The sequence below is a fragment of the Macrobrachium nipponense genome, chromosome 45, assembly GCF_015104395.2.
Source record: "Macrobrachium nipponense isolate FS-2020 chromosome 45, ASM1510439v2, whole genome shotgun sequence".
Taxonomy (NCBI): Eukaryota; Metazoa; Arthropoda; class Malacostraca; order Decapoda; family Palaemonidae; genus Macrobrachium; species Macrobrachium nipponense.
The window spans coordinates 26,970,291-26,993,278 of NC_061105.1; the positions used below are offsets into that span (position 1 = coordinate 26,970,291).

General features: G+C 40.6%; 1 protein-coding gene across 1 annotated transcript in view; it reads right to left on the reverse strand.

Annotated features, from left to right (window-relative positions):
- Window positions 1-22,988, reverse strand: part of LOC135214122 (neuronal acetylcholine receptor subunit alpha-9-like) — a 47,225-nt gene that overhangs the window by 7,595 nt on the left and 16,642 nt on the right. The window contains exons 4-7 of the mRNA XM_064248221.1: window positions 20,019-20,153; window positions 19,784-19,898; window positions 3,613-3,688; window positions 3,261-3,477 (exon numbers count right to left, since the gene is read on the reverse strand). Coding sequence (XP_064104291.1) covers window positions 3,261-3,477; window positions 3,613-3,688; window positions 19,784-19,898; window positions 20,019-20,153 — 543 coding nt within the window. The remainder of the gene's footprint in view (window positions 1-3,260; window positions 3,478-3,612; window positions 3,689-19,783; window positions 19,899-20,018; window positions 20,154-22,988) is intronic.

A 22,988-nucleotide genomic window follows, 5' to 3' on the forward strand; every position in this document is an offset into this window, starting at 1 on the left:
GGGATGAAAAATGCCCCAAGATGTTTCCAACGGCTGATGAATAAAATATCAAAAGGCATCACAACAAAGTAACTTATGCAAGCTCTTGGGAGAAACATTTGAAGATCCTAGTAGTCCTTAAGAAAGCTAACCTGGTGATTAACCTACAGAAGTGCATATCAGGGGTTGCTCAGATCACCTATCTCGGTCACCGTGACAGAAGCGGAGTGCTAATGGTGAAGGATGCGAATATTTCAGTGATCTGTAGTAAGCCATACCCCGGAGCGAAGTAGGAGGCTCAGCAATTCATCAGGATGATTCATTATTCTCATTGGTTCAACCTGAACTTTGCTGATGCCTGAACTTTGTTGATGCCGCACCCCTAGTTATATTTACAGATCACAATCCCCTAAAGTAACCTTACGACCTTCCACAACCGAATTAAGCGATTGATGCACTGGTGTATCGACCTCCAAGTACAATTGGAGGATCAAACACATTAAAGGGTCAGATATCAAGATAGTGGGTGTTTTATCCACACACCACCAGCCTACCCTTTACCTGTTAGTAATGTCCCTCAACGGAACGTGGCACCTCCTCCAGAGTAAGTGTCATGTTACCAGTCGGCTGTAAATGACCTTTGCCACTATAAGATACTCCCTTCTTTGTAGTCTTCTAGCGGTTGGTTCATGAGAATTTGGCTGAAATGCATTACGTACTTTACAGTTGGTGTACTTTATGGCTGGCACTCCCTATATGTGATATCCTCACAGAACAAAGCCTTTGCTCGAAATAGCACACAAAGTAGCAGAACAGCCAACATGTACTCATGCCATATTTAACGGAATGAGTCAAACTGACCTTATGCTATGGAGAAACCTTATGCACAGCATGCAGTCAGGCTACCACGAATGGCACCTATCTGGATGTCAGAGTGTAATCTCCAAGAAAAATAAAGGGACCTAGTAGGATCTCGTGGAATTCAGAGATCTATAGAGATTTTGAGAACATAGACTGACTCTGGCCAAGTTGGACCAATGCTCTACCGAGCTGCTCCTTTTATAACATAGCTGTTGTTGGGCCTCAAGTGATTTTGTCCATTTTCCTCCCCTGCTGGAGGGTCCCCCTCACACCGAGGAAGGCGAATCCAGTTCCTGCAGATGGTAAAGTGCCACATTTCGAGGTTCTTGTCAGTTGACTTTATCTCATTTCCATTTCTAAGCGTGAGACCTGTATTATTTGTGTATTTCATGCCCTAAACATAGTCAACCAAATGTAGTAGTGTAAAATTAACTCAGTGCTGTGGGATCAAGTTGCTAGGTACCTTCCGAATACCGATTGATCCACTACCATGTGTCATACTGCAATCGGCATAGCCATTTTCATTTCAATTGCAGATTAGGAGTAACAAGTGCACAGTGGAATTCCCCCGCTGGATTTTCTTTCCTGGCACCCCTGATGTAGCGAGCCCCTTTGTGTTTACTTCAAGGTTCTTATTTTTTTTATATATGTACATTACCTGACAGGGCCTTCTCACCTGTTCCCCCAGTTTATGTTAAATAATCTTCTATGTTTTTCTTATTTGTAGTTAAATCTAAGCATTAACCTAATTATTCCCATTTTGAAGAGCACCTTTAGTCGTAATATGCATATGATTCTTACCTACTTCAAGGCCAAAGCCAGATTTGTTTCCTTTTCCCGGGTAAGTTGCTCACACCCTCAGTAAAATTCATATAATTATTGATGAGAGAATCTTTAGTGTGTACCACACTGCCCATAGTTCCATGTTGGACAGATCGATTTCGCGCTCGGCTTACAATCCGATGGTCCGAAGTTCGATTCTCGGCTTGGCCAGCACGGAATCAGAGGAATTTATTTCTGGTGATAGAAATTTATTTCTCGATATAATATGGTTTGGATCCCACAATAAGCTGTAGGTTCCATTTCTAGGTATCCAATTGGTTCCTAGTTACGTAAAAATATCTAATCCTTTGGGCCAGCCCTAGGAGAGCTGTTAATCAGCTCGTTGGTCTGGTAAAACTAAGATATACTTAACTTCATGCCTTTTTAACCACACTGCCCAGGCACAGATGAAAATGAGGGGCTCTTGACTACGAAGACAAGCCCTTCTCTTTGTACAGTCTGCCTTCACCTTAGCAGATCTCAGAAAGCAATTCATTATCAAACTGAGTTGGGTAGTCAAGGTAATTATGCAAGCATGCAGTTCTGATAATATTAGGGATAACTTCAAGTGTAGCACGACCTTTACACCACCTTTGAAAATGCCCTCTACTGTATGACAAGTAGGCTACCTGGAAGAGGGGGGGTGCTGGGTGCATCAGCAGGACCAACACATTGGCTAGTATAATGAGATCTTTGGCATGAATACCTAGGCAAGAGCTATGGAGACTGGTACTTGCCATGAGCAAGACTGAATCCCGCATAAAGCTGTCAAATCTGATTTTTTGTTGTTGCGGGGAGAGTCGAGGATACTCCTTGTAAATGTTGGTGAAAGCCTGAAAGGCTGAGGACTCACCCCCTAAAGGTAGGCGAGCTTTCTTAAAACTGTAAAGGGTGGCAGACTCATAGGAGGAGGAATAGTTCCTTAAATGTAAGGAACTTTTTGCTTCATTCCACTTCAATGCTACCAGGTATACCAAAAAGATGATACTTGAGTTTTATCACTGACTGCAAGGCATATAAGGTGCCTATGGGCTAGGTTTCCCACTGTATAACCCGGGTAGTTTACAGTTTACCGGGACAACCGTGCAACAGCCAAATCCCTCCGCGTAAGTAAGTAGTTCGACCTCGATCCGACCACACCACCCAGGTAGGATTCTCTTGGTTAGGTTACTACATCACAAATAACTAGATGTTAGGAGTAAAATTTTGTCCCTTGTAACCCCAGTGGCAAGTGCACGCAGCACAAAAATTCCCACTTGCCAGAACATACGTACTTCCAAAGAATCTTTAAAAAAATATGGATAAGGCACGAAGTGTCATTCCTCCACGCTTAAACTGAAATCAGGAATGTGTAAAAAATAACAGCTAAATTTTTTTTATTAGTTTTCGTCTTGTCACCATTTTTGTTGTGTATCCCTCAGCCAATTTTCTTGTCAGAGCTTACTACCATAGCGGTAGGGTATGACTGGAAAATTGGTCGAAGATAGGGTTGCCCCAGTAAACTGCAGCTGCTCCTATAACCAGGTTTGCTATGATGAATAAACAAAGAGGAAAGGTACTGGTGTAAGTCTATGCCATCAACATACAATCCACATTACCTTTGAGGGTATTGTAGTTGAATTTTTCTTCTTCCTCCTCTTGTCTCTGAAAAGGCTGCACCTTTATCCGAGAACCTTTGGCTTCTTTTTTCGAATTCTTCTCTTTATTAGGAGGAGGGTCGTAATTTGGTGGATTGAAGCCATCTTGGTCCAAGGTGAACACTTCCACAGGGGTTTCGGGCATTTCGTCAATGTTAGCAGGTGGGGGGTTCTTGTCCTGAAAAGAAAATCACTTGACAAGGGTTTATTCTGAAGGTGCGAGTAAGCATGAATTTTCTTTCTTCATTAACTTTTTAGTTCTTTATTTATTCACTTAACAATTTCATTGTAATTATTAGTTTTTCTAACTTACGTCTAATTCCCAAGTTTCTTCAATCATGAAGGGAATTTGGATAAAAATGATCTTCGCCACAAAGAGAGTAAGAAGCCTGCATGGATAAAAGACAAAGATTTAATTCAATGGCTTATGAACTGGAGGAAGACATTCGGGATGATACATATGGAATGAGCAATTTGCTAACACAGATATATTCACATTTATATACAAGTAAACAAGTGCACATATATAATACATATATGCATTAAGCTGTGAGGACAAGGGAGGGGGACAGGTAACTGGGTATTGATGTATATTACAGGTAAACATAGGTTATAAAGGAGGCTGTGGACGGATATGTAGTATCCAACCCAAAGCGAGAGAAAACTGGGTCTGGGCCAGTCGAGTTGTGTTTTCTTACAGACATATATACCTAAATAAGTAAAGACGCAGTGTGTTCATACATGGTAATTATATCGGTGGAAAGGCCAGAGAATTCTACACAAGATGATGTACATTAGAATTTAGCATTTTATAGTGAAATGAAAACAGTGTAAGGACATTGTCCTTATAAATACACCCCCCCCCCACAAGACAATTATTATGGATTAATGAGTGGATGATAAAAATATCTGGAAGGCAGGAGGAGACGCCGTGTCCCTGTGATCACTTGTTGTGGGGCACCATTGATTGCTGAGTCCTTCGGCATTGCTGGCTGACAGGATGCCTACCCTGGTGGTTGCCTGGGGGGTTCGACTGTCGACTGTGGGTGACCTTGGTTGCGGAGGGAGCTACAATCTGTGTGGTGGCGGCATGGGACGGGCTAAGTGGACCCCCAGGTGCAGCAGCGGTTTCGGTTGGGCCGAGGAAGTCCCCAGGTGCGGTAGCGGCGTTGGGTGGGCCGAGGGGGACGGCAGGTGCAGCAGCGGCATCAGCAGGTGGAGGAGGCCCCTAGGTAGCAGTGTGGGGCAACAGGCCCACAGGTGCGGCAGCTGTGTCAGCGGGATGAGGAGGACTACAGGCGAAGGTGTCAGAAGGGCAAGCAGGTCCACAGATACGGCAGTGACATCGGGAGGGATGAGTGAGCCCCCAAGAGCAACGGCAGCGACGCAGGGAGGGGGGATCAGTCAAGGAGGCCCATAGGCAGCGGCGTCGGGCAGGCTGAGCAGGCCCACAGCTGCAGCAGCGACATCAGGTGGGCAGAGCAGTGGTGTCAGGAGGTTGCCTGGGGACTCACAAGTGTGGCATTGGCATCGGGGTAGGTGCCGAGGAAGTATCTGGCACCCCCATTTGAGGCAGGGAAACCCACAACGTTGATGTGGATGTGTCCGAAATGTTGCCTGATTTTGTGTGTGGGCTGACCAGTACCCAGCTCCCTGTCTTCGTGCCTTGTCTTACACCAAAACGGTCGACACTGGTGTTGCCCGCAGAGAGGAACTTTCAGAGACATAGGCTGTGGCACGCTAGTAAGTTCGTTAAAAGTTCTCTGAAGGTGAGCGGCCATAATAAATCCGTTAATGGCTGAGCCAAAACCACTGTGTCACTGTCCAATCCGGGTGTCACCAGTTGTGAGGACGAGAGAAGAAGACAGAACACTGGGTACTTGTGATGGTAATTGCTTCATAGCAAAGGAAGTTAAAGGAAAGGAAAACGCATTTTCGAGAAATTCAGCAGCAAGGAGGTTTTCGCGCCCGTGTTGGAGGCACCTGTTCTTGCGGCTGTTCTGGAATCGTCGGGGGTGTTGTGGAGCGCAACACGTGCCTAAGTGTCGGGAGAAATGCAGCGAAATATGATGCATTATTCCGTCGAGAGTCTTCTACGAAGTTCTAGTAATCTTGGGAGCCTGTGACATTTGCCGTAGGCTCCGCCCCCAGAGTGCTGTACAAATACGACGGTCGTAGCAGCAGCAGCAGAGATCGTAAGAGAGAGAGATCACCAGTTAGTCACAGAGAGATATCCTCAGTAAGAGCCACAGATCAGATTATCAGTGAGAGATCAGCAGCAGCAGAGATCATCCGTGAGAGATAAGAGAGAAAATGGACCAACGAAGGATCAGAAGAAAAGTTGCTTGAGAGTTGGTTGGATACTGGTCTAGTCGTCTTCTGGAGTGGACGACTGAGTTAGCTCGACATTAAGCAGACTTCAGAGAAGAAAATGTCCTGCTAGAGGTTTTAGGAAGTTCCTGACTTTCAAGTATCGAGAGTAGACTTTATTTTCTGCAATATGGAGTCAAAAGGACGTCTGGAATCGCCGTACTCCTTTTGTGAAGTCATAGCTTCGAGTCACTAAACCGGCCAGCAAGTATTTGAATTACCTCGCTGTTCCCCCAGTTCATGCAGTGTAAGATTCTGTTTTTTTTATGTAAATAGGAGATACTATTCTGCATTTACCTTTGTTAGTAAGCTTGTAAATAAACCTTTGTTGTGTTAATGTTTCTTTCTATATTTGTATCCCCAGTTTCAGCTGTTGGTGTTGAAATATATATATACGTATATATATTTTTTAAAATTTATTTCATATTGAACCTGAAGCGGACCTGTCTAACAGAGGCTGTAAAATTGTGGTGACCTTGCTTAGGCTATCAACACTTTAACAGTTTGAAACAGGGAGGATATAGAAAGAACCAGGATGAGTGAGATGGTGAAAGAGTTTATTGAGTCAGGTAAGCTACTAGGTCTAGAGGGGAATGATCTCCGTGAGTATGTTGAAAAGAAAGAAAGAGAAAAGTATGAGAGAGATGAAAGAGCAGCTGAGAGAGAGGAAAGAGCAGCTGAGAGGGAAGTACAGCAAGCGAGAGAAGCAATGAAAATGCAGTAAGAGAGAGAAGCAATGAAAATGCAGCAAGAGAGAGAAATGTTGGTAATGCAGCAGGAAGAGATAGAGAAAGAACGTATGCATGTGTTGGAAATTGCTCGGTTAAGGGAATGTACTCGTAACAGTTGGTCAGGCGAGAACGAAAACGAAGCTGATACGTTAGGTATGAGTGCAGTGCTAAAATTAGTACCAAAGTTTGATGAGGAAGATGTTACGACATATTTCATGTGTTTTGAGAAGTTAATGGAACGAGTAGGTTCTCCTAAAGAAACGTGGACTTTATATTTGCAGTCAGTCTTGAGTGGTAGGGCACTTACTGTGTAGTTGCATGTCTAAGGAGGAATGTGATAATTATGATATCGTGAAAGAAACTGTTCTTAGCGCGTATAGGCTAGTACCGGAGGCGTACCGTAAGAAATTTAGAAATTTGAGAAAGGATGAGAATATTACGTATGTAGAATACGGTAAGAAGTTAGAAAGGCTGTTTTTTGATTGGTTAACTTCTGCTAAAGTTGATGATTTTGATAGTTTGAAGAACTTGGTGTTGTTAGAAAACTTCAAAGATAACGTATCTCTTGAGATTAAACTTTATATAGAGGATAGGCGAGAAGTATCTTTTGCAGGAGCAACTAGGCTAGCTGACAAATATAGTCTAACTCATAATTTGAGTGTTAGTAAGAAACGAAATGATCCTTCGTCTGGTAGAGTACAAAGCAGTAAAGGTTTCAGTCCTAGTAATAGCAATGCGAGTAAAAGTGACTATTCCTGTTATACATGCGGAAAACCTGGTCATACGTCTAAGGTTTGTAAGAGTAAAGTGGCATCTAGTGGTTCAGAATTACCTTGTTTCCGATGTAATGAGAAAGGGCATTTAGCGAGAAATTGTGCAGTAGAAAGGAAGGACGTTAAGAAACCAGTATCGCTAGTTAACCTTTCATCAAGTAGGAATGATGTGATGAAAGAAACTAGGAAGATTTTTGGTGAATTTCTGGCAGAAGGCTTAGTTTCCTCTCTTGGAGGAGTATTTTCAAGGGAGGTAGTCTTGCTTCGAGACACACGAGCTGCTGTCTCACTGATTAGGAAAGTGTGTGTGCCAAACAGGGCAGAAATCAATATGGAAGAGAAAGTCATGTTAGGTGGATTTCCTAACACTTGTGTTCTTTGTCCCTTGTTGAAGTTGAATTTAGAAATGCAGGTAGTGTCAGGAGAAGTGAAACTTGCAGTTGTGGACAGTTTGCCCGTCAACGGCGTTAACATTATTGTCGGTAATGACTTAGCTTTATCCAAGAATGTGAATCCTGTTGTGAGGGATATTCCAGTGCCTGAAATGGTAGTAACTAGGTCGGGTTTAGATACAGACATAGACTACAATCATAATTTGTTTGTGGATTCGAACGAGTGTGAGTTCGTGGATTAGAACGTAAGTAAGTTCGTGGATTCGAACGTGAGTAAGTTTGTGGATTCGAACGAGAGCAAGTTTGTGGATTCGAATGTGAGTAAGTTCGTGGATTCGAACGAGTGTGATAGAGGTAGCGAGATTGATCTTGGCATGAGTGTAGCTGAGAGACTGGACTCTATCAATGTTAACAGTGATAGCCAAACGGAAGGCGTAGCTGTCGAGAGTAACGTAGTAAATGTATCAGTGTCTAGTCCTAATTACAGTGATGAATTAGACTCTAACATTTTGGATAAGGATGAGCTAGTCAAGTTGCAGAGAGAGGATGAGACTCTAACCCGAATTTTTGAATGTGAGCTGGATGATGATCTCGATGATGTGTGTAAGGAAACTTTTTGCTTAAAGGACGAAGTTTTGTGTCGTTATGTTCGTCCTAAGTCAGGTAGTAAAGGGGAAATCACAGAAAAATTAGTAGTTCCTAGGGAGTTTCGTGAGCTAGTTTTGAAGTTAGCACATGATGAGCAAGGACATTTGGGAGTAACTAAAACTTTCAAGTGTATTAGTATGGCGTACTTTTGGTCTAAAATGAAAAATGATGTAAAGAGGTATGTTTTAAGCTGTCATGAATATCAAATTGCCGGGAAACCGAATCAAGTAATTACCAGAGTTCCGTTGAGGAATATTCCTTCAGTAGGAGAATCTTTTGAGAATGTATTTGTAAATATGTTCGGACCTTTGCCTAGAAGTAAGAGTAGAGATGATTGCATAACTAATCTTGAGTATTATAAAAACAATTTAAGCGTTGGTTGGCAACTAGCGGAGGAGAACAGAAGCCCGAACGGAAGTCAAGGGGGAACTGAAGGAAAACATGATCTTAGAGCAAAAGAGAGAAGTTTGTGTGTAAGAGATAAAGTTTTAGTACTAGTCTCGAGAGAAAGTCCCTTTTTACCTTATAAGTTCGAAGGTCCTTTTTCAGTGTTAGAGAAGAGGGGAAATATACATTATAGAATTAATGAGGGTAAGAGCAGAGCAAAGGCAATGAATGTAAATTTGCTTCAGAATTATAAAGAACGCCCTGTACCTTGGCCGCCGCCCGTGCCCTTGGTAATTGTGTCCCAGAAAGAGAGATTAGTTTTGAGAAAGACGCAAGAGGTGTCTTAGTCTTTCAAAGTTTTAATCAGTTCAGAAAACGGAAAAAGTAAGAGGGAAGGATAATGTGATGGCTAATAGCCTCTCTAGAGATTTCTCAGAATGAGTAGCCTAATAACCATTTTCTGTTATCGCATGAGTGAGTGTGAGTGGAGAAGAGTGCGTGTTTGACTGGATTAAAGCTTTATGCAGAATTGTTCCCTGCTGTTTAATTCTTGTTTCTCTTTAGAAAAAGAAAATAAAATCAGTTGATTTCATTTTTTTTCTCTTTTGGGGGGGCGTGTGATGGTAATTGCTTCATAGCAAAGGAAGTTAAAGGAAAGGAAAACGCATTTTCGAGAAGTTCGGCAGCAAGGAGGCTTTTGCGCCCGTGTTGGAGGTGCCTGTTCTCGCGGCTGTTCTGGAATTGTCGGGCGTGTTGTGGAGCGCAACATGCGCCTAAGTGTCGGGAGATAAGCAGCGAAATATGATGCAATATTCCGTCGAGAGTTCTATGAAGTTCTAGTAATCTCGGGAGCCTGTGACGTTCGCCGTAGGCTCCGCCCCCAGAGTACCATATAAATACGACGGTCGTAGCAGCAGCAGCAGAGATCGTAAGAGAGAGAGATCACCAGTTAGTCACAGAGAGATATCCTCAGTAAGAGCTACAGATCAGATTATCAGTGAGAGATCAGCAGCAGCAGAGATCATCCGTGAGAGATAAGAGAGAAAATGGACCAACGAAGGATCAGAAGAAAAGTTGCTCGAGAGTTGGTTGGATACTGGTCTAGTCGTCTTCTGGAGTGGACATTGAGCAGACTTCAGAGAAGAAAATGTCCTGCTAGAGGTTTTAGGAAGTTCCTGACTTTCAAGTATCGAGAGTAGACTTTATTTTCTGCAATACGGAGTCAAGAGGACATCTGGAATCGCCGTACTCCTTTTGTGAAGTCATCGCTTCGAGTCACTAAACCGGCCAGCAAGTATTTGAATTACCTCGCTGTTCCCCCAGTTCATGCAGTGTAAGATTCTGTTTTTTTATGTAAATAGGAGATACCATTCTGCATTTACCTTTGTTAGTAAGCTTGTAAATATACCTTTTTGTGTTAGTGTTTCTTTCTATATTCGTATCCCCAGTTTCAACTGTTGGTGTTGAAATATATACATATTTTTTAATTTATTTCATATCGAACCTGAAGCGGACCTCTCTAACAGAGGCCGTAACAGTACTGAAGTTTATTACAGGTAAAAATGGATTCTAAAGGAGGCTGTGACAGATATGTAGTATCCAACCCGAAACAAGAGAAAACTGGGTCTGGGCCAGCCAAGTTGTGTTTTCTTACAGATATATATACATAAATAACTACATATGCAATCTGCATTCATGCATGGTAATTATATCGGCGGAAAGGCCAGAGAACTCTACATAAGATGTACATTAGAATTTAGCAAGTTGTTTTAGTGGAATGAAAATAGCGAAAAGACATTGTCCTTACAAAGCTCCAAATATCCTTTAATATTCAATTCACTCTAACTCGGAATTAATGTATTTTCATATAAGTTAACCAAAGGGGAATTTTTTAGTTGATAATAATTTCATCCTCTCGTGGATTCGAACCAGCTCACAAAGGTGAAATCAGGACTTCAGTGACATTACCGACTAGGAGTCGGTAATGTCACTGAAGTCCTGATTTCTCCTCAGTGCGTTGGTTAGAATCCACAGGAGGACGAAATTATTATCAACTAAAAAAAAATCCCCTTCGGTTAACATATATGAAAATACATTAATTCTGAGTTAGAGTGAATTGAATATTAAAGGATATTTGTAGCTTAATGCATATATATATATATATATATATATATATAGATATATAGTATGTATATATATATATATATATATATATAGATATATATATATATATATATATATATATATATATATATATATATATATAGTAGATATATATATATGTGTGTGTGTGTGTGTGTGTGTGTCTGTGTGTATATAAATATAAACGAGAGGTTAAAGCACTTGACTTATTACAAGGGGGGGTTGTCAAAACTGGATTCCGTGCAAGAAAAAGTGAATTAGCCACGTTCTGCTCGAAGCCATTGTGCTTTTACAGACTAAGCAGGATAGCAAGTTGACTGTGGTGGGTTACATGTGGATGCAGGCCATATACACACATTCCACACACATACACACACACACACACACACACACACACACACACACACCATTATATATATATATATATATATATTTATATATAATAAATATATATAGATATATATTATATATATATATATATATATATATATATATATATATATACATATATATATATATCATATATTTATTTATATAATATAAACTTATATAAAGGTATAAGCCACAAAGGAAAGTGAAACACTGGAGTAGATACAAGATCTTCCGACTCAACATCCTTTACTTAGCAGACTGACTGACATACATGAAAAACAGAGAGGACAAGGAAGGGTCATATAAGTGACAGATAGGGATTATAAGGAGATTAATACCTAGAATTCAACATGCCTGGAGAATTAGTAGTCTTCTTAAACGAATATAAACATGGGTACAATTTAAGAGGTTTACAAAAAGATTAAGTCCAACTGCTCAGACACAGGGACAAGACAATTGAAGGATTATACAGGGCGGCAACTGACCACATTCAAACCTTTGGTAAACGAAAACTTATTCACAAAACATATTATGTATTTTTAATATGTTTTGAGTCGAAAGACCTTGCAGCTACTCCAGTGTTTCACTTTCATTCGTGGCTTATACCTTTATTTATGCATTTATCACATTCCAAACTCTCATGATTCAGTTATACATACACACACACACACACACACATATATATATATAAATATATATATATATATAATTATTATATATATAGATATATATATATATATATATATATATATATATATATATATATATATTTATGTATGTATGTATTTATGTCACAGTATGCATACCAGGGTTTGAAAAATAAAACTGAGCAATCAAAATTTTGAATCTACTCAAAATCTACACCTTGTGTAAACACGTGGAAACTGATTAAGAGGGCCACACAGGGGCTATGAACAGAAAATGTGAAGATACCTTTTATAGAAAACACTAACTTACTTCAAGGATTGAAAGTACACATAAGTTATCCACAAACGAAATATTATTACGAGTCACCTAAGTGCAATAACAATAAAAAATGTGCCACCAAGTTGCAATCAAGAGCACTGTTGAAATACTGGAGAAGGCACACAAGGGGGGCAGGCTGTATTGATCTAAAAAGCAGTAAACGCTGATACAAATTTCCAATGTTAAATAAAATATGCTAAATGCAAAAACACAGGAATTACTCGAATTCTATATCACTTTATTTCATGTACGTTTAGCGGGTTAGTAGCAAATTGAATATTACCTATGTTCAAGATTAAGCTGGAACCAAGGAAAGAAATAGTCTAATACCCAAGTTTAAAGAATCTATACAAGTTGCCCCTTCGACTTTGGAGGAATCCATTCTCCTGTCTTTTGAAAAATGTTTAAGCTATCTCCTCTCCCATTGGTGCTTGGAATTATCCCCTATAGGGACTGAGAAAGCTTCAAAAGGCCTTGAACCCAGTAGCGGAGTCCTCAAAAGAAAACCAGACCTCGGCGAGGTCAGACCATTGGATTCTTACCAGATGCCGCTGCACCACCCCGCCATTGGGCCTGGCTTTTCCATGCTTTGGGAAGCCTAAGAATATTTTAAAAGTCCATAGTGTCGAGACTTCAAGGAGAAGAAACCAGCATCATTACTAAGGTACTGAAACGGAAATTCCATTTCAACCAGGGAATTGTTTTTATCTCTGTATTTCATTTCCTTTTTCCAAGGCGACTTGTGCAGTGTTTCATTCCCCCTTGCCATCAGGGCTCAGTTCTGTAATTACTCCCCTGTGATACTAGTAACATTCCCCTAGTGGATTTAAGCCACGAAATAGTTTCTGCTGTGTAAATTTCCCAGTCATTTCATTCCCCCATGAGTTGCCTTTTGATTGAGAGAAAATAGTGAGTAAAGTTCGCCCTTGTGTGCCCCTGCCTCCCGCCTATGTCCTCTATTTGCTGACAAACGCTGTGCCTGGCTGTGGTAGGACTTGGAAATCCTTCAAAGCTTGTAATTTTGATCCGTTGCGCAATTTCCCTAAAAGCGTGGCCAGACTGCTCCCACCACGTGTTCGGGGGAACTGAAAAGCAGTTTCACCTGCCCTTGTGTTCCTGGACCTCTGTAAATTTATGTAAATATAGTGCTTTTAAAACTAGAGTCCAGCTTTTATGTACATTCCTATCTCTTCAGTAAAACTGGCCTTATGCCTTAGTTTTTCAACTTGTTTTAGTTTAGTTTAGTTTTTCAACTTTTTTTTTCTTTGTTCAAACCCCTCGTCCTCTAGTCAAGGCCTAAATTTTCAATGTAATTGTATTTTCTGGGAGGAGACGAGGTGGAATTTTGAATACCTATCTAAACTAATTCCACAAGTATAAATGCTCACACAAGTCTCTGATGGAGATGGGAATGTTTAAGGAATGGGAATAGGAGAATACAGTTGAAACAGGGAATGAGTGCTAGGAATAGGAGGTGAAGGGCCAACAGAACAACTGGGGACAGGACAGGTGTAGTCAGGGACAAGGCATCGGTGGAAAGATGTAAGTTGTTAGCAGACTTCAATAGGGAGAGCCAAATGCTTCTCTTCAAGCAGCGTTGTATAGGAACTCTTAAGGGCTTGTGGCAGAGCGTTCACGGCGATGTCCAGGCAGAGTCTGGGCTGAGGGATAGCAGATTCAGGAAGAGACTAACCGGGTCAGCATCAAGATAAAGGTTGGAGATAGCGGAGGGCCCAGTTGTAGGGCGTGATACCACTTCTTGAACAGTCTGGAATCAAGTCAGGTTAAGGTGGACTGCAGGGTATACACCTCAGGTAGTGGATAGGGCAAAGTGCAGTTTGGTAGGCCAGGTCAGGCCATATTTTTACCAGTTGAAGGAGGAGCCAGTCACATCTAGTTCAAGCCAGCATCATTTTCCCCGGGTGCTTTCATCTTCCCCACCAACCCTTGTTAATTGCCTGAAAGACGTCATTGGATGCCGGCAGAGAGGTGTGGAAAATGTGATACATTGGAGGCTATCATGGGTCGAGAGGTTTAGGAGGACCGTCATTTCCCTCTCATGCATTTTTATTCTTTTAAAATATTCCTTCAGTTTTCAATTTGTTTAAGGAAAATAAAAATGAAAAGAAGGTCCAAAAAGGATGCTCGTAGCACCTCCCCACATCATGAAGATGTTAGACCATCTTATAACTGTCAACCTCTGAGATTTTTTTTCTGAGAACAAATTCTTCATATTTCTTTCTCCACGATAACTTGGTATATAACAGAATATAACATAGTCTGCATCAAAGTTAGTTATGCAACTTTACACAGACTTGCCTGTATCTTTTACTTATAATTCGGAATTTTCCCATACAAACTCTAATTAGGTTTATACTACAGTGCTTGCCTCTCTAGGATTTGTAGCCGGTTAGGACGTTTTCTTTAGGGAGCAAAGGGGATGGGAGTCATCTTGTTGGGAAATATTCTATAAGATACAAATTCTGAATGAAAGGAGTTCTTTAGCTTCATCTCTGGATTACTTGGCTAAATACTTGGGATAGATTGTGAAGAAACTTCTGTAAGGACCTATAAACCGTCAGCTAGTTGATCCTTAATCTCAGGAATTTTCTGTTTATGGGCAGTAATGGTGATTGTGGGGCTGGGCACCAGCCTGGCTCGTCGAATGCTTTTTGTGCCTGAGTGGCTGGTATTGAGTACGGAGTTATCCGTGGTAAGGTTGTGTAATCTGACCTGCTTCTAACAGTAGGCTTTAGGGGCGGCACCTGAGTGTCCCATGGGTATGTAGTTATCGGTGGGGGGGGGGGGCCGGGATGAGTAGCTCTGTCCCGTACTTGCATGTCGTAGGGCGGTACAGGTGGTAGTTCACCACTGCTCTTGTAATACCTCTTTGAAGATGAGCATGGTATAGGGGGTTTATGAAGTTTATCCCACATTCAGGTAAGGGTCCCTCTGGGGAGAGTCCTAAAGGGGAGGGAGCACTCTCAGTTACATGAATTTCTCACTACATACAGGTGTGGGTCAGGGTGGCCATTGAGGGACCTCTCCCCATCTTCTGTGGCATGAACTAGAGCTTTTTGATGGTGATATTGTACCCTTGGGACTCAAGGGATGTGGTGATGAGGACTTAATTTCTGGGAAATCTGCCTGTACGGTGTCTGGGAGTTCCATGGCTTGGGAAAGGTCTGGGTTGCTGTTTGAGGGGGCACGGGGTTCTTTCTCGCCACCCGGGAGTGTGGCCTATTAGGTGACGGGGAGCTGGGTGAGGAAATCATGGCCCATTACCAGGTCGCAACTGTTGAGCATGAAGTTGGCCACTTCCACGGTGCAAGTCTATTTGGGGTCCCACAATAAATAATAGGCGTGTTGAGGATAGTTTCATCTTCCTTTTGTCAATAGTGGTGTAGGTTACAGCCCGCGTCCCACGGATAAGCGTCGCTGGGGAGGCAATCCTCCCAAATAAGAGTGGCCCTAATGGAGGTGTTCGCTAGGGTGGTGATGGACATCCTACTAGAGGGAGTCTCAAGGGCACTCACGCATACTGTCTCATTAATGGGAATTTCAAGGTATAGGAGCGCCCGTTTGTAGGGTGCCAAGGGCAGTGCTGGAAGCAGTTGCCCAGCCATTGGGTGATGGCAGGCCAGAACTGTTCCTCAAAGTGCCCTGATCTTGCTCCATAGCAGTGTAAAAGTCCACTGCAGCATCACAGGTTGCCATGATGGGCTTGCAAAGGGGCCTAGCTTTGGTTGGTCACTAAGCACTTCTGGTGCTGATCGGGGGAAGCACTGCAGTGGCACATGGAGTTTGGAGTGTCGACGAAGGTGGCAATCATAGGTTAGAAGATCAGCAATGGTGATCCTCGTAGTTCTAAGTTTTTGAGCGGGCTGTCATGCAAACAAGCCCGGGGATGGGGGAGGGGGGGCACAAAAGTGCAATATTCCTTGAGAACTGATTTGAGGCGAGGCACTCGCAAGATACAGGTGAAAGTTAGGTGATCACTCTCATTTTGTGGTCAGCTCGAATGAGTAGGTAGATGTCTCAGAGATGGTGATACTCACAAAGTAGGGGTTCTTGCAAGAAGTAGAAACTATAAATAGTGTGTGAACAGGTAGCACACCAGTGGGTGTGCTGGTTCCTACTGAGCGCACAGTGTCTTCAGACACCCAAGCTTCAAGTGGAGCTTTGCAAAGCACATGAACAGATGGCACTCTCAAATAGTGTGGATGCATAACAGGTGTGTGACTGACATTCTCACCAGTCTAGACTCTAGGTGTGTCAGCGATGGTGACACTTGCATGGGGGGCACTGAAAAGTGCATAAGTAGGCACTAGCACTCTCACCAAGCAATCAAGCACAAAGGTTTCCAAGGGGCACTGTAAAATGCGAGGTAGGTACTGGCACTCTTACCAGGCAATCAAGTGCGAAGGCTTCCAGGGGGCACTGTAAAGTGCAAGGTAAGGTACTGGCACTCTCACCAGACAGCAAGGTGCAGTGACACTCACGCATGGGCATTGAAAAGTGCATAGGTAGGCACTGGCACTCTCACCAGGCAATCAAGTGTGAAGGCTTCCAGGGGGCACTGTAATGTGCGAGACAGGTACTGGCACTCTCACCAGACAGCAAGCGGAAAGGCTTGAAGTGTGTCAGCGGTGGTGACTCCCGCGTGTAGGCACTGAAAAGTGCATGTTAGGTACTGGCACTCTCACCAGTATCAAGCACTAAGGCTTCCAAGAAGCACTGTAAAGTGTGTAGCAAAACAGTTTGCTATGACATGGAAGTGTACATATGGACGGGTTCTGACACGGGAACGAGCAGTGTTTTCCAAACACCGAAAACAGAAAAAATCTCTCTGACTTTATAAGATGTTTGGATGGTTACACACCGTCTGTCTCAGATTCCAAACAGGAATCTACAAATCTTCGCTGACAGGTCTGTGATAGAGACTGCAGTAAAACAAGTGTTTGTATATGTTCGATGGATATAAGCACAAATTAAATAGAACTGTTTTCTCGAGGGTAAGAGGGCTAGCTTTACTAATTCAGACAGTTTTTATAGAAATCTCTAAAGCATAACAAATAGGAGCATTATCGCTAACCCTCGGCTGCAAGCTAGAGGTAAGCAGGAAGGCAAATACTTTTACTCTGGGTATATAAGGTGAACAGTCAAGGTCACACCTTCTACAACTAGGAAATAATACGGGCAAAGACGGGAATGCATGAGACCTCTACTCAGAGTTGTTGGCCAATATTAGCTAGGCTCAAGTCCTCATACATTATGATGTTACACCATCACAAATTCATACGAGTTTATGTTAATCGGGGAATGGCATACGCTAATTCTTAACACTTTGATTATGACTTACTAAAAGATGCACTGTTTAATACGTCAAGTACACTAATGTAACATTTGAAGTAAAAGTAAAACTTTTCAAATGTGCGAGTTGGCTCCTTAAAGTGTATGTTAATCGGTGAGACAGCAGTGAGTCACTGAGGAGTTGCCAGAAATGAAATCTCTATGGCGGATGGATATCGTAATCTTAACAGAGAACTATGCACCTCCCCGGAGAAGGAATATTTTCCCTATACTACAGAACTGTTTTAGCACTCAATAACACATTTAAGACATATGGTCTCGTAAATAACATGTAATTTGCACTCAACAAAGTTACACTGGTAGTGGTAAATGGAAACTCTGTTTTCAAGACTACAAGTGCTGGCATGAGATATAGGTTGACTGTCTGGGCATTCGCTGTCACACTTGAATACGTTATGACACTTAAAAATGACACTAGACGAAAATTGTAACATATAATCAATCTCACTTACCGTTGTGTGCTTTAGTCAACAGATCCCAAACCAAAAATGCCAAAAGGAAAGTATATCATCAATTTTAGCCAGTCAAGACTGATCTGCTAATTAACTGAATGATTCAATGTTGTCTAGCAATTGCTAATAAGATTACTAGTTGCAGCAGAGCTCTAAGATTATGGCAAGGTCACCACTGTCATAGTCTGTGCGCTGTGCTTTGAAAGAAAAAATAAGCAAAAAAAATTTTGAATCTACTCAAAATCTACACCTTGTGTAAACATGTGGAAACTGACTAAGGGGGGCACGCTGGGCTACGAACAGAAAATGTGAAGATGCCTTTTATTGAAAACCTTAACTTACTTCAAAGACTGAATGTAAATGTAAGTTATCCGCAAATGAATTATCATTTCTATGATGAAAATCAGAAGATATAATATAGAAGCATTAGTTGGCTCCGTGGAACTCTCAGGACTGACTCTACTATGTACAATAGCAATGACAAATGTGCCACCAAGTTGCAATCAAGAACGCTTAAGTGAGGATTTAGACCTTAAGACTACTAAATTGAATAACACTATGAGTGTAGCACTGTAAGCAACCCTTTGTTCTTGCTGGTATCCTGGGCTTCAACTCAAGATTGGCACTGGCAGAATACTTTCTATTTATATACATATTGTTGCGTTTTCTTATCTTTTCGCAAGATTTTGCCAATTTGAATAGATGGCAATGGAGTAAAACCTATTCAAGAGAGAGAGAGAGAGAGAGAGAGAGAGAGAGAGAGAGAGAGAGAGAGAGAGAGAGAGAGAGTTACAATGATTACGATGTTTCAAAGACTTGCTAGTCCATCCGTTATCTCTTCAGTTCTAGTTTCCATCCATCAATTCTTGTCTGGTTTTCGTTTACCATAAATAGGTTACTGTCTTCTTTTGTTATGCCTTCCAGTATTTTGAATGTTTCTATTAGTTGTCCTTACAATTGTCGTGTTTCTAAGCCATACATGTTCAGGCTCTCTAGTTATCTTTGGTAACCTATTTGCATAATGGATGGATTTAACTTTGAGGCTCTTGCTTGTACCCCTCCTAATCTATTTATGTCCTTTCTTAGTGTTGGTAACCAAAACTGTACTGCATATTCAAGATGAGGTCTAGCTATTGATGTGTAGAGCTGCAGCACCGTTTTCTTGTTTCTGTATGTGAATTGCCTCTTTCTGTGCTTTCTTTTCAGCTTTTATGCACTGTTTTGTGGATTTTAAGTCCTTGGTATTAATGACTCCAAGGTCCTCTTCTTGTTCTACACTATTTATGCCATTCCCAAGCATCAGGGTTGTTTGTTCCTATTTGTAACACTTTACACTTACCCAAGTTAAAAGGCATTTACTATCTATTTGGCCACTCTCCTATCTTCCTTAGATAATTTCTTAAACTTTCCACTGTATCTGGGTCTGCAGTATTTACACCTAGTTTGGTGTCATCTGCAAATTTGGCTATCCTGCTAGTTGAGCCTACATCAATGTCATTAATATATATAAAAAACAAGAGCAGGCCAAGGACAGAACCCTGAGGAACTCCACTTGTCACATCTGCCCATTCTGATTCTTCACCGTTTATTACGACTGTTTTCTATCAATCAGCCAGTCTTCGATCCAGTCTGTTGTTTCTCCTACAATTCCTAAAGCTTTAACTTATGTCATTAGTTTCTTGTATGGAACTTTGTCAAAGATCTTTTGGAAATCTACTACTGTCTTACTCCAAAGCATGTTATGGAAATCTCCCAGAAGTTTGATAAGTAAGATCTGTTTTGTCTGAAATCGTGTTGACTGTTTAGCAAGAGAGAGAGAGAGAGAGAGAGAGAGAGAGAGAGAGAGAGAGAGAGAGAGAGAATGCTCTTGTTACCTACTGGATCCATTCTGGAACGTGGTATCCTTTTAAGCCCATCCCGTTCACACTGAGGACGAACACAGTGGCAGTAATGTTTGCGGCGATCAGGGAAATACAACTGCCATAGTAAACACCTGTGGAAACGAAATAATTGCACTTAGGGATCTGCCCATAACACTTCTCTCAAGTTCTTTCATTTTTCTCAGATTCAAAGGGATCATGAAAAAGAGGAAAATAACTTTCAGAAGCCTTACCTGCCAGAGGGAGTTTTTCTGTTGGCGGGAGATTCTCTGTCATAGCCATCAAGAACACTATCATGGCCAAGAGGGCATTGATGCCAAGGCCTACCTTCTCTCCGCTATCAGCAGGAAGCCAGAACACCATCAAGGCTGAGGATGAAAAAGGGGATGGTTATTATAAAATCTCTCATGATGAGCACAGAAATAACGGACGGGAGATGAAAACAAAACGAGAAGTTTCTCTTTTCTGGAAGAAGAAATGAAAAACCCAAGTCTTGTTCACGTCCACCATTACTTGTGATGACTCGTTATCGTTATTGAGGTACATGGTACATGCTGCATTTCTCGCCAGTGGCAGGTCTAGAAAGCTTTCAAGGGTAGGGGGGGGAGGTTATATAGTTATATATGATATATATATGTATGTATATATATATATATATATATATATATATATATATCTATATATATATATATATATATATATATATATATATATATATATATACATATATATATACATATATATATTTACATATTTATTGTGACGAAGTGCTAAGTATCTGGTTACTACACTTACCATTCATTAATTGTTACCTCACAACAGCCAGACACCTGAACCTTCATCACACGTAAAATACGACTGAGTACTCCAAAGGCAACAGTGATTCTCTAAACAACTTGCCAGTATTGCAGAAAATCAGACTAAGTTCATCAAAAAAGGTGTGAGGTAATCCTATATGTAACTAAATTAATTGAAGGTCATCACCTCATCAACAACTTTAAAAGTCTAATGGACATCACTCCATCAACAACTTTAAAAGTCTAAGTATTTCCCTGATTTCAGAAGTCTAAGTACTTCCCTGGTTCTAACTCACTTCAAGTAAATTGAAGGAAAACAGCTCAATTACCACTTAATGTTTTTACCTAAACAAATCACAAATCTACAGGTGAAAAAGAAAACACTTATAAAAATTTTAAATTAAAAAAATTAATTCTTGAATTAATTAAGTAAAATTAAATCAAAATTAATTTATCACAAAATTCATGAAAATTAATTCAATCGAAATTCAAAAGTGTTAGGCAATAATTAAAATTTGGAAATTAATTTACAAGTGCTAATCAACACTGAAACTTGAAAAGAATTCTAAGTAAATGCAAATTAATTCACAAGTGTTCAATTCAATTAAATGTGTAACGATTAAGTAATGAAAACGACCAAGTTAATCAAATTGTCAATGCAAATGAAAACACAGAAAAATGTGGAAAATACCAAAATTGTAAAACACACCAATCACACAGTTTATAAAATAAAAACACACACTTCAATAAGAAAAATGGATAAATGCAAAAAAAACCATTTCAATAAGAAAATAGATGAATGCACAAAAAATCACTTCAAAGGAAAAAACACAAAACACAAAAATTTGCAATGTGTAAAAATTTAAACTTGTTTCATGAAACCACTGTAACTATTAGTTGCAACTAATAAACTTTCAATAACACACATTACCTTGGTACCAATTTTCTTCCTGCGGCAGCTAACTCCAAAAATTTCACCAATTCACAAAAGGAAAGGTGCCGTTACACACTTGTACAATGTTTGTTCAGATTCCACAAAAAGCACTAAATAATACTAAATAACTCTAAGAATCCAAAATCTAAAATTTACGAGTGACCATTCAGTAAATATTAAAATCTTTGCGTTACGTTAATATCAAGTGTGGTGAGGGAGAGAGAGAGGGAGAGAGAGAGAGGAAATGACCTATGAACGCCAGAGATTCAAAGTCTGTGATATCTTTCTCTTTTCGTACGGAAGCTGAAAACAGTGGATTTTGCACAAAATATTTTGGGAATGCTAGAGATGTTGCAATCTTTCTAGAAGCTTCTAATATGACGTAACTTTACAGAAAAATCGTGAAATCTTCACGTGCTATTCTGCAAACCCATACACGTATGAAACCAGTCATGTACGCAGTATGCTCAACAAAGACACGTACTCAGTCGAAACAGAAGTCCCTTACCAGACGTGATGACATTTATTCAAAACAACACGGAGATCTCGAGTTCCTCTAATCAAATCTGTTGACAGGTTTCCAAAACATTTTCTATCTTGGAACAGACAAAGTTATTCGCTCTCTCCTTACATTCTACGTTATATTAACTTTTACTTTATGTTATGCAAAATCAGAACATACATTTTAGACATCCTATAACTGTAAGCAAAATAAGGAATCTGAAAATGTTGCAAAACTCTTTCTAACATTTCATACAGTCAAATAGAAGATATATGTGTTATAAATGTAGAAGCATATAATATTTCACCCCTCAGTAGATTGGTTATCACAGTGTTGAATCCAATAATTTGCAACGAGATAAATAATCAGCAACTACATGGTTTTTGCCACTAATGTGCTGTACTCATAAGCTATACTGTTGCAAGCACAAAGACCACCTGGTCAGTCTATGATTATGATTTCTCATTCGCTGGATAAATGATAGTGGATTGTGATCAGACAACACTAAAATTTCTTCATTCCTAGGTCTGTTCACATGCACTTCAAACTTTTTCAATGCTGTGATTAAGGCTAAAGTTTCCTTTTCGATTGTCGAGTATACTTTCTGAAGTTTTTTCAGTTTTGAGGACATGAAGCAAACAGGATGGTGGATATTATTTTCATCTTCTTGAAGTAGAACAGCTCCAATGCCACAGTCAGAAGCATCAACTTGTATCACAAATTTCTTGTTGAAGTCTGGAGCTTGAAGTACTGATCTTGAAGTTAAAATGGCTTTTACTTTCTCAAAAGGATTCTTGACACTCTAGAGTCCAAACAAACTTAGCTTTGGGACTAGTTAAGTCTGTCAAGAGAGCTATTACGGCTGAGAAATTTGGGAGGAAACAATGATAGAATCCAGCCATGCCTGAAAATCTCTGTAACTGTTTCCTGGTAGTAGGTGGGGTAGCCTTACAGATACCTTCTACATTAG